The 26,095-nt window shown below is 39.5% G+C and overlaps 1 protein-coding gene across 18 annotated transcripts in view; it reads left to right on the forward strand.

Annotated features, from left to right (window-relative positions):
- The window catches only part of SCML2 (Scm polycomb group protein like 2), a 61,449-nt gene that overhangs the window by 32,582 nt on the left and 2,772 nt on the right, over positions 1–26,095 (forward strand). For 15 of the 18 annotated variants that reach the window (XM_049834854.1, XM_049834858.1, XM_049834863.1 and 12 more), the window contains 8 exons: positions 5,541–5,791; positions 10,570–10,705; positions 12,587–12,790; positions 17,297–17,479; positions 18,576–18,689; positions 23,707–23,988; positions 24,693–24,856; positions 25,081–25,228. In XM_049834854.1, the coding sequence (XP_049690811.1) occupies positions 5,541–5,791; positions 10,570–10,705; positions 12,587–12,790; positions 17,297–17,479; positions 18,576–18,689; positions 23,707–23,988; positions 24,693–24,856; positions 25,081–25,228 (1,482 nt within the window). The remainder of the gene's footprint in view (positions 1–5,540; positions 5,792–10,569; positions 10,706–12,586; positions 12,791–17,296; positions 17,480–18,575; positions 18,690–23,706; positions 23,989–24,692; positions 24,857–25,080; positions 25,229–26,095) is intronic. The other 3 variants (XM_049834855.1, XM_049834856.1, XM_049834857.1) reach the window with 3 other exon arrangements.

Raw genomic sequence — 26,095 nt, forward strand, 5'->3', positions numbered from 1 at the left:
CATTGCACTAAGCATGCTCTGTGTTTCTTTTTTCTTCCCTTGAAGCTTGTTGCATTTTATTGTTTCATTTTGGGCGTACCTTTCATCCTGCTGATGCTATTTGGGGAAAAATAATGGCAAAACCTGGGCAGAATCAGTAATGATGGGGTGAAGAATCAGGATGTTAAAACTCTTACCTGATGTGTAGAGCTAGGCTTTTCCAGGCTTAATGACAGATTCATCAACAGCACACCTAAAACTGTCTCCAGGTAAGTCAAGTTTGTGCTGCTTTGATAGTTTATTGGGTATTTACTTGCTCTCTTCCTTCTCAGCTTAGCAACAAAATAAAGTGGGTTTTGGGTTTGTTTTTTTTCGCTACTGTGGTTGCAATGGCAATGCTTTGTTGAAGGGTGAGATGAGAAGCTGCTTTTCACAGTTCTTGGTTTCTGGAGATTAACTGGAGAGATCTTTCCAGGAGTCTGTCTTTTGTTTTGCTTGTACCCCCTGTTCTCGCAGGCCCCCTGCCCCGGCTGGCTATTAAAAGTTGTTTTTTTGGAAGTGATGTGTGTTAATTTGGTTAGCAGTGGGTTTTGATGGAGCTTAATTAGTATTTTCACAGGTCTGTTCCGTAGGTGCTGGCTTGCCTAGCTCTTGAAAATGTGGGAGACTGGGGGTGGAGGTGAGGGACTGAAGGTGCCACAATGCCGCCTGGGGAAGTCACTAGGGAAGAAATGCTTTCCTTTCCTCCAGTTTTGTCTTACATTGCTTAGAGCCCTTGGTTTCACCTTTCAGGGCTGTGAAAGGAAGGCTAGGATTTTTCACAGAAGATAGCAAGAGATTTTTTTTTTTTTCTTCTTTTTGCTTTTTAGATAGCAAAATGATGACTTATAACTGATTTTGTATCATAGCAACATATCAATTAGTATCTCACAGCTGCCTCTTAACCCTAAGTAATCCAAACACAGATAGAAAGAGGTGGCATGTATTACAGACACTTACGCTTTTTTAATATGGCTCTCTTGTTTAATTGAGGCATAAGGACATAAATTTTTATAATCTTTGGCAGTAAGCTGTTCTGAAAAATTGCTAATCTTTTTCACCTCCTTTGCCGGTTGTCAAAACTATCATGATAATAACTTACTGTATTAAAGAAGGTTAATTTTATAGTTAAAATCCCGGGCTAGAACTCAGGAGGTATGTTTCCATTACTTCTGCTGTGGAATGCTCACATGGATTTAGGGTAAGTTGCTAAATCTCTTCACCTTATTCTTTTTATCCGCAGATGAGAGGAGGGCCAGGTTTTTATATTCTCAAAAGAACATTCAGCTTGTGTCTCAGTGGGGGCATAGGAACAGTAATGCAGTACAAATAGAACTGTTTCTGTCTTGAAAGAAATGCTGGTTTAAACACTGAATTACTGTTTTTACTGTCCTAATTGGCACCTTCACCTAAGGTAGCAATGCTGTGTTCCCAGAACGTACGGCAAAATGGGCCCCTGCCTTGCTTCATGTAATTTCACTTCAGCTTTTTTAAAGTCTTGTCTTGTAATTGCTGCTCTGTAATACTAACTGAATGGTAGATTTCTAATGTTTAAATATTACAAATCTGAACCTTTTTTTCCCTTGCTTTCCATAAAAACATGGAGTGAAACCGTCACTGTGGATGATTTGAGGGAATTTTACTAATTAGAATTGCATGAGAATTCAGGCTTCTGAGCTGTCCATCTGTCCCATCCCCTTCCCAAGTGCGGGAGGTTTCACTGTCAAGTAGCTTCAGATTTCACAGTTGTATTACATATCTGACTTATTCTGGCAAGACATCTTGGGGATAACATTCTGGGGTCAAATTTTGCAGTCCTGCATGTGTCTGGGCAGTCTTTCTGCTTCTACAAGCAGAATTTGGCCCTCCATTTGGAGTCAATCTTTCATGTCCTTCTCATGCAAATGAGCTTGGTTGACTCCAACGGATCTGCTTGTGTGAGTGAGGACTGAGTTGTGGCAATGCATCTTTTAGGCTGTGTGTTCCAAGACTGGATTTGGGGTTTCTCTTACACATTAGATACAAAGTTTATAGGTGTTGGGATTCTAACAGAACAGTTTGGGGGGGGATGGGGGGGGAGAGATAATATTTTGAATACGCAGTAATTGAAAGTATGTGAAAACTGTTTGAGTGTTGCATGAAGGTAGTCACCTATAGCCCTCGCTAACATGACAGTATAACTAGAGCTCTGTGAACTTTGAAAACGCCGTTTAGTTGCTAACATTACTATGGTAAAGTATGTTTGCATAGCATGATCTCTGTTCCTCAGTTATTGAGGATGCTGGTACAGTTTTTGGGTCTAAATAAGAGACTTGGTAAAGAATGCCATGCAATGCATCCCACTCCTGAAACTGGAGCAGTGAATATTTGTGTAAAGGAGCAACATGACACAAATGCTTGATTTTGTTTGTGCAAATGAGAAGGCCTTTGTGATGCAAAGCAGCATCCTGAAAAGGCAAATGTGCTTTTTTGGTTGTAAATATCCCAGCTAAATACTGCAGTAATTGCAAGCAGAGCTTGGCATTTTTCCTCTCTATTCTCTTCATCGTTATATTTTAACAAGTTCTCATGAGACTATTAAAACGTCTTAGTTTTTGGAACATGTGGCCTAGTGGGGATAACTCTGTCTACAGATGCAGTGGGTTGGCAGCTTGATTTTGCATGTCTTTTCATTTCCCTCCAGATCCTGTGACCCAGCGTAACCTTTGGTCTCCCTCTGAAGGCCGGGGTGAAGGAAGTATGAGCAGGTGACTGATGATCACTGTCAATACAGCCTGCAGACAATATGGGAATGACTTTAGCAGTCTCCCACTCCCTTGCGCTCCCCCCATCCTCTCTTAAATCAACAAATGCAAATAGCAGCCTCCTCATTTGCTGCTATCTCTGGGAAGCTGCCTGGGCAGCATGGGCTTTGTTGCAGTTCTGCCTATTGAAAAAAGCAGCTTCAGCCCTAGGCAGAAGAAAAAAATACCAAATGGGACCTTACCCCTCCCTTAATGGTAAATGCTGCTAATATTTGGTCCTCTGGCGTATACAGGTAGGAAGATGCTGAGATAAGGGTATTTGATGTTTGTGGTTCAAGAGGGCAGCCTGAAGTGGTTGGAGCTGTTTGCATTGTTCCTCTTTGTCCGGTAAATGTCCTTCTGGAAGGGAGTAGGGATTGCCCAGTGTCCCGAAACTCATACCTGTGCTCCCAGAACCTGTTGACATTGCAATTATCTGTGTATTTAACCTTAGCTGTGTCTTTGAGCATAGAAATGCATTTGCTAGATTTCAGGGTAGGCAGAGGCACAAAGAATTTGTGAAACATTTCTTTATGAGGTCATGATTGTTTTGTTAAACACATAGTTGTGTGGCACGAATAAATAAAAAGAGCTGCATTTTACATTGGTGTAAGCATAATAGAGGATGCAATATGTAGTATTGTATTGTACAGCATACAGTTGATATTGTTTTGCTTTCCAGATGTACAGCTTAATGCAAGGTGTCGTGCAGCAATTCAGAGACCTAAGAGTAATGCTATGCCAGCATTTGGTTAAAATTCTGTTCATCTTATTTTAAGCTGGCATTGCCTATGAAAATAAGTTTGGGCACGCATAAATAAAAGGAAAGTGATCACTTTGCGTATACAGAACATGGTCCTTCTCAGATATCTAGGGATATCGTGTCTGTATGTGATGTATTAGGATTGCAACCAGCCATAATGAAGAGATTTCTTCTGAACTGCCATTTAGGAATATTAGATTAGTAACCAAATCAGACAAATAGCAATGTATGTAAATGCTCCTATACAGCTTTAAAAATGTGTGTCAGTAGTACTTGTATTTTATAAGAAGTCTGTTTGCAGTGTGTATTTCATAGTACTGTGACATTTTGTATTGCAAATACTTAATAACAGTTAACTCCTGAATAAAATTTCAGAGTTGAAGTAACAGTTATAAAGCTAGGTGGTGGATTGTTAAGGTGAATATCACTCAGAGCTAGACATTAAAACTGTTACTCAATCTTTAAGTATGTTATTTTCTCAAGATCTCATTTCAAATGTATCTTTGAGTTTTATTTCATGTTTTATTTGCTTACCAGAAAGCCTCAACATACTAATATTTTAGGAGAAGAAATATTCCAAATGCACAGAAATCCAGGGAATTAACTATTAGCAGCCCCCTATGCTCCACTTTCAGTCTGCATTAGCACTTTGGATCAGGCACTGGTGACTGACACAGTCAAAGCCCACTTGAACCCTAACCTGCAATACTTCCACCTTGTGTCACATTTAGTTCATAGTGTTTAAGGTTAGGGTGAATCACGGGAGTTTCATCGTCGGCAAGATGCAAAAGGCTGTGGTAGGGGCAGTGTGATACTAGAAAGCCATCTAATTTTAGTGTTAAGGCTTCAAATTATTTCAAATATGTTGTGTGTTCCTTTCCCACACCTCTCGTGAAGAGGGTGGTTTCATATCACAAAACCTCCTGTTTTCATCTTCGACTTACCTCTTCCATAACTTATGCATTCCATAACTGCCTGCCAGCAGTCAGGCCAACAAAATATAATATTTGTGGGAATTTTGGTGTGGTACAACTTTGCATTGAGGATATGTCCTTATCCGTAGGTTTTATTTGGCATCTTTCTGGTGTTTTAATCTGTCCATTGTGAAGGAAATTGTTAAAATAAAATCATTATTACTTCAGAGAAGAGCAAGTTGGGTGGAAAAGATTGTTAACTAGAAGTTCTGTTCAATGAAATCTGATTACATCTTCCAGCTTCACACCAGATTATAATACGGTCGCATCATGTACATATTGGATCAATTTTGTCTTAGGATGGGAGATTCAACAGAGAACCACTTTAGTGTTAAGAATGAATAAAAATGATACTTTGTGTTGGATTTTTGGAAGTCCTTTTTCCAGATAAAATTTTAAGTCTGGATGGCTCCAGGTAGAAGAATCTGGTATAGTTATGTGAACCTAATTTTTTCTAAACTGGCATCTCGGACAAATGCTCATTAATGATAACTTTGCCTATCACCAGTTTCTCTTCTTCAGTGGTATGATTTTCTTCGCTGCTCAGAATTACTTTGTAGCTCCCTAGAAGTAGTTGGCATGTATTGTAATCGTGGAAACTGCTCTTAGAGGAGAGCGGATGTATTATGGGCTGTATAATTTGTGAAGTATTTTGAAAGCCTTCTTGATGAATGGCACTTTATAAATATCGTAATTAAAGTATGGGAAGCATTTATAAGGTGAGTAGATTAATTATTTTTTTAATTATTTTTATTTGAATGTTTTTCTCTTAGCAAAGTCCCTCTAAAGTAATGGGTATAAAGAGTTCTCTCTTTGGCTTTAATGAAGTTATATAGTTTCATGCCAACCACTTGAGTTCAAAATATCCAACTATATTTATTTTACAATGTAAATTATGCACTACACTTTTATTTTTTTTAAGCCTTTGTTAGAAAAGTTACTTTCCATCGTTCATTTTGAGGTTTTTTCCCCCCCTTCCCTTTTGTTTTTGTTTTTCCTCAGTTTCCATTACAAAGAGCAGTGCAAAAATCCAATCTTCCCCTTCCAAAGTGACCCGGCGTTCAATGCAGTCTCCACAGAAATCTGCTCCAGTACCAGCGCAACGGGGCAGGAAACCAGGTCGGGGCAAACCCCCTGGACAGTCTGCAGTTCCCAAGAAGGGCAGGTCTCCTAAAAATATTCCCCTGACAAAAAGCACCTCTCATACTGAAAATCTTAAAACAAGGAAAAAAAGTTTAAAACCTGGAAAAAAGGTTAGTCCTTATCTACTACTTTACTTTATATTGCAAAATTTTGTAGTGAGATTTTTTTAAATTATTTCTTTTTCTGTCTTCTCTTCAGCCTTCAGGGCTTTACTGTTCTCAGCAGTTGATTACAAGAAAAAGTCTAGAATAGCTATTCTGGAATATTCAGTATAAACTTCTGTGGATTATTGTATTCCAGAACAAGATTACTAATTTATTTATGAGTCAGTTGTTGGTGTTGAAAAATACTATTCTGGGATAGCCATTGCCAGTAAAATCACAAGAGCCAGGGAAGCCTTTAGGCTTTTTAGTCTGGGTTGTTTTGTTTCTGAACCATATCTATAGTTTGCATAACTTTTTAATTTTTTTTTGTTTTGTTTCGTGTTTAGAAACAAAGGATTAGGAACAGCGAGGTCTTTGTTGCAGAATTTAGGTATCTTAAGCATACAACTGGATTTGCCAAATGACTCTCTTAGATATCCCGTAATCCTGGAGATACTAGTATGAAGCAGGAAGCTTCTTTCCAGGCAATTCATTTCTCCAGGCGTGGGCCTAATTCTGCCCTGGTCTGAAAGAGGTGATGCCTTTCTGCCTTTCTCCCTGCCAAGCTGAGTCAGACCTGGAGTGTTGGCAGCTGCCTCCAGCTTCAGCTCCTCTGGAACTGTTTGATCAGGTACAAATTGGCACTGCTGTAACCCCCCCCTTCCCGCTCCCACGTGACAGCAACACTGGTGGGTAAACAATCCCGGAGTGAGCTAGCTCAGGGAGCTAAACTGGTAGACAGCTAACCCAGCATCCAGCCCTCTTACTTTCTTCTTTGTCTGCTCCACCCAAAAAAATCACAAATGCTACGGCTGCTGCAAGGAAGGATAGGATCGCAGCAGGGCAGATTTAGCACAATTTGAATTGCCGTGGAAGTAAAATCTATTTTCTGAGGCTTGCTCACCCACTGCAGGCTGGCAAAGAGGAGTAGCAATCTTGCAGTGTCTTTCCCCACGCAATTTGTGTCTGTCCCTGCGCTCCTCCCTCCTTTGCATTAGCACCAATGGCAGAGTAGAGGACATTGTTTTTTCTGTTGGGTTTGGTTTTTTTCCTTCCCCACCCTGCCCCCAAGTTTGAAAAAGTTGAAGTTTTGGGGGGTTTTCTACTCCAGCCTAGATCACTGTGGGCTATGGGATCTATTGCTAGTGATGTGTGGGAAGGGGTGGAGTAATGGCACAGGTGGGACTTCTCTCTTCAGCGATAGCGCTGTTCAGTGTAAAGTGCTAGTGAAGTAATATTATTAGAGCATACCCAGAAGGCTCTAGCACAAAGCTGGAAGCAGGCACTTCGTTGAAATGATGACCACAAGATAAATGATTCTGGGGACCAGCAATTGAAAGCCAAGTGCTGTCTCCTCTGCTGCCTGCCCCTTCCAGTTCGGTATCCAAACTGGTAGCCTACTGATGCAAGTGGTCTCCAGCTTTATCTCTTGCTTGGTGTATAGAAGTGCACAGAGGCATAGATCAAAGAGGAGAAGGGTGCTGCCATCCAGACTCAGCTGGTGCACGGGGTGTTCTCCATAAGTCTGGGGGGCTTTAAAGGAGAACATTGAACATAGGACTTCCATATCTTAAGAATGTACTCAGGTATGGCAGGGTGCGCACTTTCATGTAAGAGTTTTGTCCTCTGTATCTCATGAAAAAGAAATTGAGATGCTTTGCATATCCTTTGAAAGAATAATTGGAGGCATCTCACCCTTAGAGGCTTCTGGGCTCTAAAAGCTGGGTGTCTGAAAGTGTCTGCTTGGAGCACTGTATTTGGCACCTGGTCTGTGTGAGGTACTTGGGGGGATTTGCTTGGGGAATGGGGTTTACCACTGACACTCCCTGTCTTGAGGCAATGCACCTGAGGTACCTCTACACACTCCTGATTTCCTCTGTGTGGGACCAGGCAACTAAGAGTTAGGTTTTGCAGAATCTAAGTTTGATATATCTAACTTGCGAGTTTTACTACATTAACTTTTGCATTAAAAACTAGATCCTTTTGAGAATCCACGGAAGATTGTTATTGCTTTGGTACATGGTTAAATTGGCAAGGTGTTGTACATATGTGCAAGCTCTTCTTTGGACTGTTAGGCCTGTTAGCATAAGGGTGAAGAGAAGAAATGGCTTTGTGGGAGTTCTGCAGAGGCAGGGTATATCTGACGTGGAGTGCCATACAGCCCGTATACCTCACAATACATACACAAATATAATGCAAGTGGTATGTGCCTAGAGATTTGAAAGTGCTTCCCACCTCTCCTCCCTAGGCCGCTCCAAAAAAACCCTCCAGATTTCAGGCTAAGTAATTGTGCTTCATGTGTGAGCTGCCTATGTGGTAGTTCAAAAACTGTGTATTTAGGGAGATTGGTCTATGCCTCATACTCTGTAGAGCTGTTTGACTTTCTTTGCCCTTTTAGGTTCATTATGCTCCAATGTTTATCATTGTGTAGGTATTAACTTTTATTATACAGCTAGGAATGTTGAGCTGTTGTGTCATTTTTTTCCTTCAATGAAAAGTTTTCTAAGCTTCTCCCTATGAGATGCATGTTGAGTTTTGTTTTCCATTTGTCTCCCCCATTTTGCACTGTATGTTTTTACTCTGTCAAAATGAAGAAAAAATCTCTGTACATCTCTTTAATTATTTTAAAAGTACACTTTGCATAACAACGCAAAGAATTCCTTCCGGAATTTCTTGAGGAAGTGCCTTGGTCTGAGTGTGGATCACAGCCCTAAATTTGGCCTCACAAGAAGAGAGTTTTTAAGCGACAGGGTAAAGCCTGTGAACTTGACCATGTGGTGCCAGACTGTGAGCAGTGCGCTCTGCAGGCAAATGGAGCTGGTGTGCCTTCCCAGCTGGCTGGGGCCAGCCAGTGACACCCTGACCAAGCTGAGCCCTGCTGGGAATGTGGTCTGCCTCGTGAAACAACATGGCTTTGGGATCGCAGTTTGCTGCTCGTCAGTTTGGGGTTGCAAAATGAGAACCTCAGCTGAGCGAGCCTGATGTGCTGTATTTCCAAAACGTGTGCTCTTTCCTCCTTCTTTCGGAGAAGGTAGGAAATGTCTGGCTAGCCTCACCACGCTTACGTGTTAGTGTGGAGGGTGGATAGTTCCTCTGTCTTACAGTTTAGTGTTTGTATTTTGTTTTCATGCCTACATTTCTCCCATTTCCTCCTCTTTCCTCTCAAATCGACCACCCATATTTTGCAGCATGGTGACAGACAACTGCCTCCCCAAATAGTTCCTGCTCCAGAGGGACCTTCAGGAAAGCCTGATCAAAAGCTCCAACTTCCCAAGTGCATTTGTGTTCTCTGTGTTAAGGGTGGAGAGAAACCTTTCTGTCACCCAATGTTAAGATACATAGGTGATTCCTGACAAGTAATACATCACTGCTTGGTTCAGTGTCTGACCTGAGCCACCTTGTCTCATTCATGATCCAGTGCCAAGCCTTGGCAGTCTATTCCTTATATTCATGGTGATTCCACCCAGTGCCATGTTGTCAAGTAGTTTCTCCAGTCAAACCTATCTTCTCTGAACTGTAAGGGGCACAGAACTTTTCTTTGAAATGCCCTGGATTTCAGAAGAAAGTAAATTTATTCTTTATAGAAGTTGTGAAGAAGTTGAGCACTGCTGCTTTTAGGAAAGTGTATATTTTGATTGCTTTCTACATGATTTCTAATATATTATTCGGAAAAGATGCTGCCGCTTAAAGTGTAAAGGATGAATACTGCTAAATGGAAGAGGGCTTAGCCTCCCTTAGAAACTTGACTGAATTTTCACTTCACTATGGATTAATTTTAGCAGTAAATCCTTACTACATGAGTAGCCAAGTCTCTGCTGCCTTCAGCAATGTCAAGACCTTGGGTAATCTCATATATTCCTAATTTTTTTCGTAGGTAAGAGAATGAGAACATAATCTGTTCTCATGCAAGAATAAATGGTGAAGGGAGAGGTGATGAACTTTTCTCCAATTCATTATTTCTTTTATTTCCATGTATTTTCATAGCATGTCAAAGCAGATTAGAAATGTCTTCATTGTGCATGTCTCTGTTCTAAACCCCAGTCCAAACCAAATTACAGCAAAATTCTCCTTTTCTCAGGTAATGTGTGCTGACCGATTTCTAAGTCTTTGTGCTGTGAACTCTGTCTGTCATATGACAAGCTGCAAATAAGTTTGGTTTGGGAAAGGAGAAGGTTTTGGCAACCCACATGACTGGATTGTAACTACTGGTTTATTCGGTATCTTGCGTAAAGCACCAATTCTTGAAAGTGATTACTTGAGAATTTCAGGCCCTTTGAAACAAGCCGAGGGAAAATCTGGGTGCACTGTAAAGTTGATACCTAAATGTGACTCAAGTTTTGTATGGGAATATATACACAGCCCAACTAACTGATTTGAGTTGTCATAAATCCAGATGATTGGAAGGGTTTGGACAGGAAAATAATCCAAAACGCCTCTTTTGTGCTTCCTAAGATTTAGAAGGATCATGAATTAGCATATAAAGCTCATTATTTTCCCACTTTTTAGATAGAGGTGGGTTCCTTTTTTTAAGTAATTTGTCTTTCACTGCCTTACTTATGTAGGTGTAAATGCCAACTGACAGTTTCTGGTCTTTCTTTCCTGGACTTTATCTTCTCTGCTATGTGTAGTACTTTTGTAATAAGGAACCACTCACATTCAGTAAGATGGTAACTGATAGCAGAAAGGTTTTGCAGATTCCCTAAAAAACATGAAACATTTTGACTTTGGTTTTTTTCTCTAAACAGAAAAAAGTCTTGCCGGAACAACTGACTCCTGCATCTCCTTCTCCTCATTCTTCTCCTGAGGGGGACAGTGGCACTACACAGATACTTAAAGATGGAATTAGTTTGTCTGGGGCAACTGCATCGGTTATATCCACAGGTAAAAGATAAAGAAAAAAAATTAATGACATTTTTAGTGTGAAATGGCTTCCGTTTCAAGCAAACTAGTAGTGTCATTTTATGGAAAACGTGCAGCAAACTCATTACTTTAAATCATCATCCAGCTACCTTATTTTTTAAAGATATTTGTAGGTGCCAGTGTTACTTTGCAGAACTAGTATTTTGATGTCTGCATTACAGCAAGAAGTGCTGGAGCACAGGTGCTTTTGAAAGATCTCCCAGACCTGGCAGTTTGTTCCTGTCTGAAGATGGAAACTGTACAGTTCTCTCATGTCTGACCCGCTCCTTAATGTATGAAATGGGAGTAGATGTAGCTAAAAACCCATAGGATATTCTGATATCATGCAGGCTGTACTGTAATATAACAAAATGGAGATTTTATCTCTGTATAGCCTTACATAAAAAGAAACAGCTCAGACCGTTTAAGCCAAGTAAAGGCAGTCAGAGGAAATACATTCATCCTTCCTTTTATGCTTGCTTGTTTTTGAAATATAATGAAATGTATCTTGAAAAGGATTGGCAAAAGAAAAATAAGCTAGTTGATGAACTAACTCATTGAGGAACTTGTAACCCTGTAGTGAAACAATTTGTATGTTGTCAACCAAATCTCAGAACTTTCTAAAAACTCTATAAATTATGATAATTTAGTTTGGGGTGCTTTTTTACATTTTAAAACTGTTTATACAATAGAAGTTGTCAGGCTCTTCTCACTCCCAACTTCAGTCATGGATGAGAGGAAAATAAACCTTTCAGGAGGCAGTTGTTGAGCCCAGACAGAATATGCCATGAAAACTATTTTGCTGATTTGTATCTTTGCTTATTTGTACAAATAGGTTTCCTCCAATTTACAGACATCAGAGAGTGAGCAGATATGCATGAAGATATAAGATCATTAAGACACTTACAGAAATACTTAATTGTTAAAAATCCAGGTTTTTAACTAAGCCCAAATACTCCTACAGTTCAGAAAATATGGCAGTCTCTTGTAGGACAGAATGCTTAGATTGTCTGCTTAATCACCACAGAGGCACATTTTTTCATTAAGCTCTAATAATGTCTTGGGTGCCTTCCTGGTCATGTGACAGCCAAGGCAAAAAAGAAAAAAAATAAATCTTCTGTTATGGCTTTATCCCATGTTTTTTCTTCCTTGCTGTTCCTTTTGAAAGACAGTTTTGCATAGTCTCTGTAAAAAGTAATTTCTAAAGTCCTATTTGATTGTTTTGTGCTAACCACCTTACAGTATTTCTAGAGAAGTATGTTTATTTTATTTAGCAGAGAAGGCCAAGTTGCTGTGTGGAAATCATACATGAGTGGCTCGGGGCTTCTGAAGGTACAGACCTTCAGCAGCCATTATACATGCACACAGGACCATTATACATGCACACATGGGTGCTTCAGAATGAGCTTCAGTGGTAGGTATATACCATAGGGTTGTCTTTGTTGCAGCTTCTCAAATAGGACAAAAATTAGGGAAGTAACTTGGCAAGGCCAGCTTTTTAGAATCGCATCTTGATAGTTCAGAGTACCTGCCAGTAATTCTTTCTTTATTGGAACTAGTGTATGAACAGAGATTAGTCAAAATAAAAGATAAGCACAGATTACGACAGCTTTGTTACGTTAGTGGGGTAGAGAAGGGCTTTAGAGACCAGAAAGAAGTGGGTTTAGGACTCAGGCAGGAGAACCTCAGTGGAAGACAGAGCGCGCACTTTTTGTACACTCTGCAAGTACATATGCACATTCAGCTTCTTGAGTTGACAAGTACATCTTTTCCTCAAGATTAAAACTAAAAAGGTGGTTTGCAGTTGTAACTTGGAAACATGTCTTAGTTCCTCGGTGGTAAATATGGCTTGTTCTTTTTCAGTGTGTGTTTATGTCAACAAGCATGGAAATTCTGGGCCTCACCTGGATAAGAAGAAGGTTCAGCAGCTTCCAGATCACTTTGGACCAGGTCCTGTCAATGTGGTACTTCAGCAGGCTGTACAGGCTTGCGTGGATTGTGCCTATCAATCCAAAACAGTCTTTGGATTTCTGAAATCTGGCCATCATGGAGGGGAAATGATAACTGGTATGTGAAGACGCTTTGTTTCTTCTGTTTCTTCAGTTGGTTTGCGAACTTGAGGTAGGGCAGGAGAACTGAAGTGGCTGCAGTGAGTTTATATCACTTTTGTAACTATTTAAGCACAGTTGAGAACATGTACTTGTGAATTCTTTTATTTACTAAGCAAGTATTGGTGGTGTGTGATTTATCTGACTCCGGGTCCAGGATGATTTGAACAATTCTTTAAATGAGAATTTAGCAATAGCAGTGTTAAATTACATATACACAATAGAGTTAGATTCTTATACTAAGTAGAGCTCGTGCACCTGATTTAGCAGCTGTAGCCAAACATTTGTCAAGTAAACTCAGTACAAGTGAAATATCAGCTTTAGTAATTCAAGTCATTTGCATAATCTTATCCATACATAGTGTTTGTGTTCTTAATGCCTTAACCAAGTGGGTGAAAAGTTTCAAACTAATGTGTTTAGCTTCCAGGCAAGTGATTCCACGTGTTAAAGTTGCTGCTTCTCCCCTTTCCCCATTCCCCAGAACTGTAGCAGTATCTTAGGTCAGTGTTCATCCATCTATGTGCCCTATTATGGAATAGGTTGATTTCTGCTACATATTAATGGCAGGTCCACAGATAAATTATCTCTGTATCTCAAACTGTATAGCTGCTGCTTGACTTTTTTTACTTCTAGGCTAGGAAATATTCCATATATCAGTTAGCACATCAATTCATAATTCCATCACTGGCGATAAAAAGACTTTGTGTTACTTTAATCTCCTTACATTAACACCAGATGTGAAAGATTAGTGGAATACAGGTTCAATTAAATCCTCATAAAGATGTTTCTGTCTAACAATATTTAAAAAGCAGCACCCCAATCTGCATATAGCAGAACTACAGTAAGCCTTGCTTATGTACCCCCATGACTTTATTCACAAAATGGATGCTGCTTCTCAACTGCATTTGGTTTAATGGCATTGTATACGTGTGTTTTTGTAACCCGTGTTGCTTTATTTTTGCATGATATATGGAAGTTTATTACATTATTAATACCTTGCTGTACCTACTTCAGACAGGTCAATTTTCTTGAACAAAATGCACTGACGTGTGCATTGCCAGTATTCTGTTTGTGAGTTGTTTATCATGAAGGACTAAATTGTAGGCCGGTGGAGTTTCTGGGCTGTGACTGAGTTGTTGAAAATAATGATCTCACAGAGGAGAGAGAAATTTCAGAATCTTTATGTAGTTGTGGTTTGTTTACATTCAAAAATTCTGTACAGAAAGGAATTGCTGTTCTGCACCTGGCTTTACCCCAAGGCCTCGATTCAGAGAAACCAGCTCTGTAGCGCTGGATTTGAGGAACTTGATGATGTGGACTGCTCCTGAAGCAGAGTCCTGGTCCAGGTGATAGCGAGCCACAAGACCCCAGCGGGTTTCCGGTGTTCTTGAGCTCTTGCCTTCTTATTGGCGTGTCAAACAGGTTGCTGAGAAGCGGGTGAGCAAACACTCCCTGTCATTTTATCAGAAATTTGTGTAATGTATTTTGAAAAGCACAAAATGTGACTTAGGTTAATGTAGCACATTACAACCAGCTGTGCATATGTGAACAGGAAGGAAGAGGAGGAAAGTTACCGTAGAATAAAATGAGAGATTACAGAATGAAATTGTGAGAGTGTTTTCTTGTAGAGTTTTTAAAAGTGTTTTTGGAGTGTGGTTTGTTGTTCAGCTTTTTTTTTTAGACTGGCAAGAAAAAAAATATGTTGCAGCAGAGAATAAGGAAAGAAATCAAAATCTTTTGCGGACTGATATTTTCATGATGAGTATTGTACCTGCCGTAGGAGGAAACTGTATACTAATGAGGACATGGATAAAATAACCTTGCTAGAATACATATGAATAATTAGCGGGTTCTTTTGGTTCAGCTGCCAAGGAAAATAATTGTTTTGAATAGAAACAAATTTAGATTTTTTCCATCTTTTCTTACTCAAACAGAAGCACAAACCGTTTTATTTTTGCTTGATGCATAAGGTTTCAATTCAGGCAAATATAACTGAAAGGAAATTAAAGGCTTGATTAGCAAGCCCACTAATGGGGACAGTGTCAGCCCTTTTTTTCGCCTTGTTGCTCAGACACTATGGCATTTGGTGGGATGAAATAGACTGAGGCTCAGATAAATCTTCTCAAGCAGAGAATTAAAATCAAACTCTTGGGTGAGTTTCTTCACTATCAAACACATTTATCTCATAGCTTAGCTCTCAGCCTTTCTCCTGGCTTGAGTCTGGTATTTAAAACATACCTACACAATGGAAGGTGAAGAAATGAGAATGACTCTTCATTCCAGGGGCTGGGATTGCACACACAAGCTCCACTCCCTGTTTATTTGTCATTAGAGGTTGAGGTTATAGCACCTCAGCAGTACTCCTTTTTATTTTTTACCCTAGCATTTATCTGAGAAGAGGCTTATGTTGTTCCCAAGCAGAGCAGACAGTTGAGCCTATGGATCTGGATCCCACACCCTTGGAGTTCGTATGGTTGCCCTCAGGTGTTCAAGAGTACAAGAGCACTGAGTTTGCACTGAATCTTTATTTGTGGATTTTTCCCATGGTGTGTCTTGCTGAAGCAGTCACATTGCCTCAGCTGTTTCTTGCTTTACCCTCCTGACAACTCTAAGATAATATTGTTCTTTTCAATGCTTCTTTTCAAAATGAGAAATTAAGGCATGGAGAATAAGTGATTTCCCTAATGTCATATAAGAAGATCCATAAGGCTATTATAAAGCATTTTAATTTTTTGCTGTAGGTGACTACTGCCTTGCAGTAAATTTGTCAGGAGATCTGGCTGTGCTAGGTCTCACAGCCCATTTGCTTTCCAGAACTGGTTGAGTTCCAAGCAAAAATTTGCCTTCAGAGACCCCTTTCCCAAAAAGGAGGTAGAGGACCTTGTGTCTGAGCCACCTGCGGGACTGTGATTCATTAGCATTTCATTTGAATGTTGAGGCCTGGAAAAATGGAATGGGCCATGGAAACACGTTGGTCTGGGATTTGTCCCTGTAGTACTGACTCTTAAACTGTAAGCACTTGCATTGGGTCAGTCTGTCATGAAAACAGATGAGAGAAGTAACAACGTTGTTGTTGATGCTAGCTGGTTAACTTGCATTAATCAGAAGCTTCCTTACATAAACAGAGTTAAGTAATTGACACTTCTGATTTCCTAAGGAAGCCTAAAATATGCTAAACCTGGGCGTTTTCTTTGGTTTTGTGTATAGTATCTGTCTCTCTTGTAACACAATATGGAAATGTTCCTTAATTCAGATCTGTGAATAAAGGCTTTCTTGTCATTTCTGCGGTGGTTTTTATTTGTTTGGGTTTTTTGGGTTTTGGTGGGTTTTTTTCTTTTTTTCTTTTTTTTTTCTTTTATTAAAAGCATCTGCTACCATGCTGCCAACAAAATGTGATCTAAGGGATCACATTTAAAGCTTAAAGCTTTACTTACCGTTTGGAAACTTATGTTAACAACAGAAAGCTGCATGACAGGCTGAAAACCAAGACGATAAATTGATGCATAAACCTGGCGTTTATGCCACTTCTTTCTATCCCTAAGCTTAAGTTACAAATTTGTTCCTGCTTTGTTGTAATGTCTTTCTAATCAGAAGTAACTAAAAGTTTCAGCTAATGTAATGGTAATTATTTATCCGTATGTTGGTTCTATCGAGTCTTTTCAAAATCTTACTAATTTTCACAAAAAAAGGAAAATATCAGCTGCAACACTCTGTTTGTGGGACAAGGAAGGAGTTCAACAAGTAAAAGACATAGGCACATGTCCAGGCTCTTTGTAATCACTCAGTTTAAAAGACACCAGATCCATTTGTGGCTGTTGTGGTATCTCTGCCACCTAGCTCCTGTTGAAATAAATGGGAGCTTGACCACTGTAGTGTTGACAGCAGGATAGATTTCTCTAGGGATAAAATAGCAAATGGCAAAACAGTGTCTGTAGTAAGAATTTCAGTGGTAGTGGATGCTAGCACATTACCACAAGCATGCTCAGATCAGTTAGAAACTGCAAAAAAAAAACTTAAAGTTGTTTGCTTCCTTTTTTAAAAAAAAAAATTGTTTTCGGTTTTGGGTTGGTTGTTTTTTTTAGCAAGTGCTGTAAAGGGTCTTTTCTGTGTTATCTCCTGCAAACAGGTGGTGGAGAGCTTGCTGTTTTTAAGGAAACAACAGAAATTATACGTAAGGTTTTGGTAATGAGGGAATAGTTGCAAGTTTTGTTATGCTGGTGTGAATCCAAAATTATGTATTAAAATAAGTTCCCAAAGATCAAATTTAAACTGGCATGGATCCAACAGAAGGTAAAATCAGTCCTTTGGATGTAAATTTGTTAAACTACCAGAATGATTGCTTACTCCTCTCATGTCTTGTGTGGTTTAAATCAAATCTGGATGTCTTCTCCTTAAAGTTAATGATGGTGTTTTACTATACTTCATGATGCTTGGGGGGTGTTTGACATCATCTTCTTATTCACAGCTTCCTTTGATGGAGAAAAGCATGCCATCAATCTTCCTTCCGTAAACAGCGCATCGTTTGTCCTACGCTTCTTGGAGAAACTGTGCCACAGCCTGCAGTGTGATAATCTCTTCAGTAGCCAGCCTTTCAGCCCTTATGTGGGATGTGCACATAGTCCTACAGAGTATGACAGGAACAAACCAGGTACTGTTAAACAGCTGTTATTTTCAAGTGCTGGTATTTTTGAGAAGTGTGGCAATTTCATGAAATGTAATTTTTAAATCTGTCTTACTATGACGTGAATTGATTGAAATGAATACCCTTCAGTTCTTAGTGAATTGGTTCCAGTGCAGTAGTGCTTTGACAGGATGGGATAGCTCATACCATGTGTGCAGAAATCATTTTGTTCAGCAAACTCCTCCTTGTAGCCAAGCCAGGAAACATATGTATTGCACCACTGTGATACTGCTAAAAGGACAAGCTCAAAACTTTACATGTCATTGTTAGATTTATGATCGGATCATAAAATAAACTTACAAAAAGATACTTTCTGCCTTATGAGAAGGGGCTTGCCCTGAAAGGGAATTCAGTCTAGCCCTTACCACACCAGTAAAACGTCCTTTCTTCCCTCTTTATTCACCTTCTGAAGTGGTGGCTCTAAAAATTTTACATTCTACTATGTGCAGTCCAGTCTCCTAGTAGAAAATGTGGTGTTTGCAGGTGGCTGCTTGTGATATTTTGTATGAGGCCAGTATCTTTGCTGCACCAGGAGCGTGGAGTGAGTGGGAAATGAAATGGCTTGCACCAGATCTCCAATCAGGTTGTTTGCAGGGTTTGGCATTACAAGTTCTAGCCCAAAGGTTACCAGGAGCCGTAGCTGAGAAAACCTTGATGTCAGGGCAATTTCTAAAGATTCATACTGGGTATGAAGCTTCCTCACAGCTGTCTGATTGATTGGCTGAGTCTGTCTTCCGCGTGCTACTTTAGAAAATAAAATATTCACCCCTCCTCACCCCCCCCCAATGGAGAAATTACGTTTATAATTCTGTCTGTCATATGAAAGTCATTAGTTTTAACTCTTTTCAGAAAAGTAGCCAGGGTCAAGGTAATTTGGGCGATGACAGTATATAAGCTGTACTTGAGCTTTGAAAGTTTGTATCAAAATGACTGAGCCTGTGTGACACAAGAAACTGAATTGTAACCTGGTGAATGGCTGATGTATGTCTTTGCTTTTGTCCCTGGACTTTCCACCTGAGCAGCTTTATGCTAGAATAATAGGTGGTGACTTGTCTCTTCACAGCAAAAGAAGAAATACCTGAAAACAGGAGTGCTAAACGATACTCTCAGGACTCTCCGCCATATTCGGCTCCTCTTTCCCCTAAGCTTCCCAGAAATGATGCTCATCCATCTGAAGGTAATTACATTATGTCAGGATTATATATGAGGATTATTTATGGTTTCAGTATTTCCAGTCAAAAAGGACCGAGTTCAACGTATGTGTCTGGTTTGTCTCTAGCCTTTGACAGGTCAGGGTGAAAGTATGTTAATTATTGATCACTGGCACAGATTTTGCACTTAGGGAAGATCTACTGCAAGTTCCAGCAGTCCTTCTGCTAAACCTGCTAGCCTTTCTTGTGAAGGGGCTCACACAAATAGGTGACAGGTGAAGCCTCCTGCTTCATATATGGCTATTTAGCAGAAAACCAATTGCCCCGAAATGGATTAGGAGATAAATTGGAAGCAACCCTTAATAACTCTAGGCTGAAGCCATTAAGTGAGGAAGGGTGTAGCTTGATGGTACAATTCAGCTGAGTTTATGGTTAGCTGCCACTGAAAGTTGTGCTGCTCCTGCTTTCCTTGCCTCCTTGTCCCTGCAGTGTGTCCCAGGTCCCCTGGCTGGGCGGTGAGCTGAACCAGTGAGCAAAAGCACAGAAAACATTTTGGTGAAGAGTAGTTTGTAGTTTACTTCTCTGGACTGACTCAGTGTGGACTTGGGTGAGCACAAGGAAGGGTTCAATAAAATGCAGCCATGGCCAGGGCATCGGCGAAGCCTCCCCGTGGCAGCTGGCTGTTAGATTGATTTAGCTCACTGATGAATAGCACCTTTTCCTGCGCTGCAGCTGAGCTGCAGCAACTGAGCATGTGTCTAGTTTTAGTCTGCCTCAGATGTGAAGTAAAGCATCTAGGTTTAAACCTCAGTGAGAGAGACTTAAGAAAATTTTTACTCTGCGTTTGCTACTTAACTGGTTAAGCCATGGTAACTTGGTCAATGTTGAGTCGTCCTGATACATGCTTTCTGTTGCTGCAAGATATTTGCACAGCATTTCCAAAGGCTTTTTTGAAATATGGCAGGGATTAGTTATTTCTTCGTTAGGTTTTTTTTTTCTTCCTTCTTTTTGGAGATCCTGGGGTCATTTTGTGTCTATTAACATCAATGGGGGCAGAATGATCTCTTTTTCTGTGCAGATTAAAAAGTCATAGGACTACAGTTAAAGCAGAAAAGGATATAAAATTAAAATGTTCAAAATGAAAGCTTATCTAAAATGTTGCTTCTTATTATTTTATGTATACTTAGCATATTCACTTCTTTGCATGTTATAACAGCAGCAGGAAATACAGTTCTGCATTGATCATTGATTTCTGTGTCTTTCCAAAAGTACTGGCTTAAGTCCACAGATATATTGTACACCTAAGTCAGATATTTCTGGTATGTAACTTAATAAGAGTAGAGCACTTAATTATACTCAAACGAAGTTGTTTCAGTTGGAGCAAAACAAATGTTTGACTAGATCTGCATTATCTTGTAAGAAATCTCCTCAAAGTAAACATGCGTGCATGTACTGCTTTTTACTCCTTGTTTGCTAACGGATCCTCTTTACAGATGAAGTCAGTGTACTCCTTAAAATACATTTTAAGATCAATAGTTCATTATAAAGTGCAGTTATTTGGATAAAAAATAATTAAAGTGTTTTGCCATGGTTTCGGAGTTTTGAATTTGTACTCTGCATTTCAAGACGCAAAGTGTTTTCTAGGGTTGTGTGTTTCCCATTAGGGCAATGTCCTCTGCTGAAAATCTGGAGGTAATTTTATAGCGGTCAGTCATGGGTTGGTTAGCGAGAAAGATCTGCCCCCAAAAAGTTCTGGTTCCATTGAGACACAGTTGTCTTGAAATAGTTGGTTTGAAATACCATTTGAAGGCAAAATGGAATAATTGTGGGAAAGGGTCTTTCAAACAGCTCATTTTCTTTCTAATCTGCTCAGGGATATGTTTTGCAGATTTTGCTGTCTTTCCTGCTCAGTAACAGTTTCTTCTTAAAGTTATGAAAGATAAAGGGGGGTAGGGTGGGGAATAACTCGGTCTCCCTCCCCCTGAAAACAGAGTGTTCTTACTACTGAGGCCAATTACATCATTCCTGTTATGTATGAGGCAGAACAACTGGCTTCTAATTCCCGGAGGAGCTTCAAGAAAACAAAACGTCCAATTCCTGCTAAGGCCTTCAGTGTTTAAACAGTCTGTTGTCATCCTTACATTTGAAACATAAGGCCTTTTATTGGCTTTTTATTAATCTACCCAGACATCAGGCATTCTGAAGTGGAACCTCCCGTCTCTTTTCCTACAACTGTTATTCACAACTGCTCAAAATGTCAAGGTAGGAGAAGTGTGTCATTTGTTGCTCCATGGATTGCAAAGCTCCATTTACTAGATGCCAGTTTTGAATCAGCCATCATACCAGCTGACCACTTTTTCAACAAGACTGCAGCTTTGTTTTGTGTGTAGAGAAGCTAGATGGATAGAAAGGAAAGTGGATTGGACGCTATAGTTGCTGAACAGAAACACCTTCTCTAAAAGATGATGGGAAATATGCCAGCTTTTCCACCTTATGTATGTATGTGAATTGAGAATTTACAGTAAAATAAATTCAAATGCTGGTATCTTGGGAAAACAAGCAGAGCTGATCTTTCCCAGCCCTATTTACTATTCTTTACTTTAGGATATATAACATCAGAGAAAAATCTGGGATATAATTGGAATAAATATAATTAAATTCTTTTGTAATACAGTCAATTTAAAAAATCTTTTTGTCTTCAGAAATCCTGACAAGTATAATGTAAAACAACTATTTTTAAAAGCCCCTACATTTGGGACCTCTGCTTGTTTACTATAAAAACTACAAAAAGGTTTTTTCTTAATACATTATATGGAGTTGACTGGTAAATGCTTAAATACTCTAGTTGAAACCTTCAGCTGCGGAGTATCATCTCCGTTGTTTCATCCTACCTTTCAAGACTTCTGAAATCTAAATCTACAGGTTCAGTCAGTTAAACCTTAGGCTCCTTCATATAGCTTTGCTGTAACTATTTAAAGTATCACCTCTCCCTTTTGGCCTTGGAGTGAGATTTTTGTTAGTGATTTCATTCTTTACAGTTTTAATTTTCCCTTGGTTGGCTACCCTTTAATTTTATAGTGTATAGCATTGACTACATCTCTTAAAGTCTCTCTGAAATTCTATAGAATGATGGCTTTTTTCATTTTAGTGAGTTGCTGCAGCTACTTCAAGCTGACAAATGTAAATAAGTTAGTTTTCTTGTTTGTGTGTTTTCTTTGAAAACCTCAGCAGCTGCTTCTTTACTTCTGCGATTCAAGTCTAACAAACTAGAAAGTTTTGCAGTGGTTGTTTTGAGGGTTGAGTATATGAAAGAGGAGGTCCTGTGTCCATAAAAGCTTCTTTATTCCACGACTATCAAGTTTAGTAAAAGATGTTACATCGCCTTGCAGATCTTGCCTTACCACATTCACTGCGTAGGGAGATGACTCTCTGAGTGCCTTTGTTCCCTTTCAGGATTATGCTATCTGAAGACCAAAATACACTTAACAGTTCTTCACTGCACTCCAATTTTAAACAGGTTCCAGCAGAGAACCTGAGACCTCATGAAGCAGGTTGAAAACATTCTTGAGAAGCTCACTGGATTTTTTTAGGAAAATGCTCTTCCTTTAGTTTTAATTGGGTATTCGCCCAAGAAGTTCTTGAAAGTTGTCTCATAAGAATGGTAGTAAAAAGCTTATTTCAGGAACTTGTTTTGCAGAACATACCAGTTCTTATTCCAAAGAATATGCTGCTTCACTAGCATATGTTTTATAACTTCACTAGAGTAATTTTCAAGATGGCAGCGTGGAGTTTACACTTCTGTGAACCTGTTAGTTATATTTTCCAGCTCTTAACTCTCTGCCAAAGTAGCATTTGTTTCATACAGATTTGTACATCATGTTTCCAACTTCTTTCTCGGGCCAGATACTGGCCTGGCACAAACAGAGCAGAATACATATGATTGCTAGAGAATGGAGTAGTGTTCTCATTGATTTGGGGCTGGTTTTTTTCCTTACATGGCATTTTCTCCCAATCATGGCATGTTTCTCCTGAATTTGGTTGACCGAAGCTGGAATTTTCAGTGATCAGGCAAACCTGGCTCTTGTCTTGTGGCACAGGGAAAGGGATCTGCTGAACTCTGCTCATCTGGCTTAGAAACAGTATCGACAGGATCTAAAAACTCAGGAGTCTTCTAAGTGAGCGTTGTTTGTGTTTTGCAGAGTAGAAATTAGCTGAGAAGTGGTAAGAACTAAAAAGGGGAGTGGTGTTATACTCCCTTCCTGAGACCTGATATTTTTTTTTTACACTTGCTGGGGGGGGGTGTCAGTAATTTACATATCTAGGTTTGCAGAGTCTGTGCTCATAGACCCTGCCCTGTGCAAATAACTAACTGTATGTAGATACAGCGTTGCTGTCAAAACATGGTCTGTTACTGTGCTGTACCTGGCACTCACAGCCATCTGTGGCTTTGCCTGTAACCTGTTCAATTTTTAACGATGGCCTCTATGTCTGAACATATTGGGATCTAGAGATGATAATTGTCCACTTGTTTATGTAGTGACTCCCTCTGCTGCTTAGAACAAATTAAATAATTGTTAGCTAACATGAGAGTTTTTATTTATATTAAAAATTTCTTGCAAGGTAAACATAACAAACTCTTAATGGTTAGCTTTTTGAGAATATGTTTAAAAAAAGATAATGAAAATGCTTGACTAAGTTTGCTTGATGTATCAGTATTAACATCAAACAATTTTACCCCCCAAAATTTCCTCTGTCACTTCTCTGTTCATGGTATTTAACAAATACAACTGAAATGATATGGAAGACTGTCTCAAAGTTGACATAATAAATCTTTTGCTACAAAACATGTTTTAAAAATACAGTAAGAGCCCAGTGATTATTTAAGGAAAAGGGGCAAACACTCAGCAGCAGTGATTGCCTCACAGGAGAGTTGTTAATAGGTTTACAATCTGTCAGTGTCTTCAAGAGAACATAGCAAGGTGTTAAAAAACAAAGGTATGATGTCTATCACTTTGAACATATTGATACTTGCTTTTTGTGTAGCAGAAACATTACCTATAGAGGAAAACAGCATTTCCAAAGAACACCGATTTTCTGAGGACTCTATGGATTTTGCACTTAGTTCTGTAAATCCTTCAAGTCCGACCCATCGAAATGCCACAGAATATCGTACTTCAGGGAGTGCAGCATATTACAGAAATTCCCTTCAGCCAGTGACTGCTACCTCAAATTCAGCCCCAATCCTGCGCAGGCTGTCCTTGAGCTCTGCTGGGAGCAGCAGTTACTACGAAGTTAGTAGGAATCGAATACAGAGGCAGATTGAAGGTATGCTATATAAGTAAACTTTCCAAAGTATATAACTACTTTTATTAGTGCACAAAGTCTGAGAGTTATGAACAAAGGACTCCTTTGCCATAGGAAAGCTTGCATATGGAGTGAAATGTGCTGTTGCCAAGCATGTGAGCCCTGCTAATGTAACTGCAAATGCAGAACTTAAGCCTGTTAGAACAGAACTAAGACTGCGGTGCAAGCCAGGAGGGGTCTTGCCTGCTGCACCTTCCTCTCACTGCAGTTATGGACCCTGCAGCAGGTCAGACTGAGGAGGGCTGGTTATATGCAGCTCAGTTTCTGAGCATCTTATCAACTGTTGCCTTGTTGCTGAAATATGGGAATAGGGTCTCCTCCTGTCCCTCCCTCTGTCTGCACACCTTAACTTGGCTTTGCCACATTCCCAATTTATGGCATCTTGGGACCCAGGAGCCAAGTACAAGTCAAACTAATCCCTCTAGGTATGTCATAGTGCTAATGTTTATGCTGCTATAAATATTTGCAGTTATATAATGCATTTAAAGACAAATGTAACAGTTCAATATTATTTGGAGGAAAATAAAACATCTTTTAATATATTGCAAAGAATGCGTAATAAAAGCCGCATGTGAATATTAAGAATGTCTTACGTAAAATGGAATGTGTTATCCCTGTATAGACTAGTGATACTTCTTCCTTTCACAATATTTTTATACTAAAAGCTGCAAGTTCCACAACTGGACCAGATCTGAATTCACTAAAAAGGGAACCTTCAAGAATATTGAATAAGGATCCTTCCAGCTGGTCAATAGAGGAAGTAATGCGTTTTGTGAAAGAAGCTGATCCACAGGCACTAGCTCCACATGCAGAACTCTTTAGGAGACATGTATGATGCATATCCATTCTGTTCTAGTAGACTGTGTGTTGTGTTAATCTCTTAAAATACAGCTTTCCTGTCTATCGCTCTATTTGCAATTGAAGGTAGAACAGGCTCTACTTGTATATTAGGGGGAGGGTGAAAATTATTTTTCTACCTGAAACTCCTCCTGCAGTATATTTTATCTGTGTTCCAGTCTTGTTAGACTAAAGTAAATACCCACTGCTTTCCAGCTTATATGGAACAAGGCCAGTACTGGAAGTATCCAAGTTCTAATGGCCAACATCGATGGTACCCCCATCATCCCTGGTACCTCTAGAGAAGATGGCATTCTCATGTACAGCATGGGGCATTTAGCCTACAAAGACGACACCTCTCTAGGTTTGTTTTGGAGACTGATTATCCCGAAGTAGAGATGCTGTTATGCCTCATTAGCTTTACACCTGGTCATTAATACTAAAATTGAAAGAATCAATTGAAATGTTGAATTAATCTGTTTTGAAAAACAACGTGTAAGGTTTCATAATATCTAACTAGATGTTGTATTTAGATAGATAAGCTGTGTCAGTTTCTGTGCTGTTTTTGGTCTCCCCTCTTCCTTCTCGCTGTGATTTTCTATGGCAGATTGCTCAGCAAAGAGCTGCTTTCTTATTTCATTGTGTATATGGCCCTCCAAAAAGAAACTGGCTTTCTCTGTAGTAGTATTTCACCCTTGTTCTGCACCAGCTCCTACTAACAGTTAAATCTCAGAGTAAGCTGGATTGGAAGGAGAACTTAAAATAACTTTTAACAGAGCTTCCTGTCTTATGTTTTATTCTCAGTTGTATAACAAGACTAAATGTCACTTGTTTTGTCAGGTTTATGTTTAAAAAAAATGAGACAGAGTGGTTTTCTTTATGGTGTTTTAAGGAACTAACTGCCTGTCTACAGTATGTAAAGCTACTAAGAGCTTAGGACTGTCACATTTGAGCAGCTTCTCAACCAGGCAGTTGAAATCTGACTAAGTTGTCCTTGGTCTTGATCCTAACAATCTGTCTGCTTTAACCTGGACATAGATCTGTCTTATTTCACAGATTTAGATGGTCTGTAACCCCTTCCTCCATGTGACTGTTTGCATGAGCATGCCAGAATCCTCCCGCAGCTGTGTTCAAGGTTCAGTGCAAGGCCTCTGTGCTTGGATCATTTAATCTTTAACTGCACAGACCTTCCTTTGCAGCTTCTCTTTTTTTTTTCCCTTGACCCATTCAC

The sequence above is a fragment of the Accipiter gentilis genome, chromosome 32, assembly GCF_929443795.1.
Source record: "Accipiter gentilis chromosome 32, bAccGen1.1, whole genome shotgun sequence".
NCBI classification, from domain to species: Eukaryota; Metazoa; Chordata; class Aves; order Accipitriformes; family Accipitridae; genus Astur; species Astur gentilis.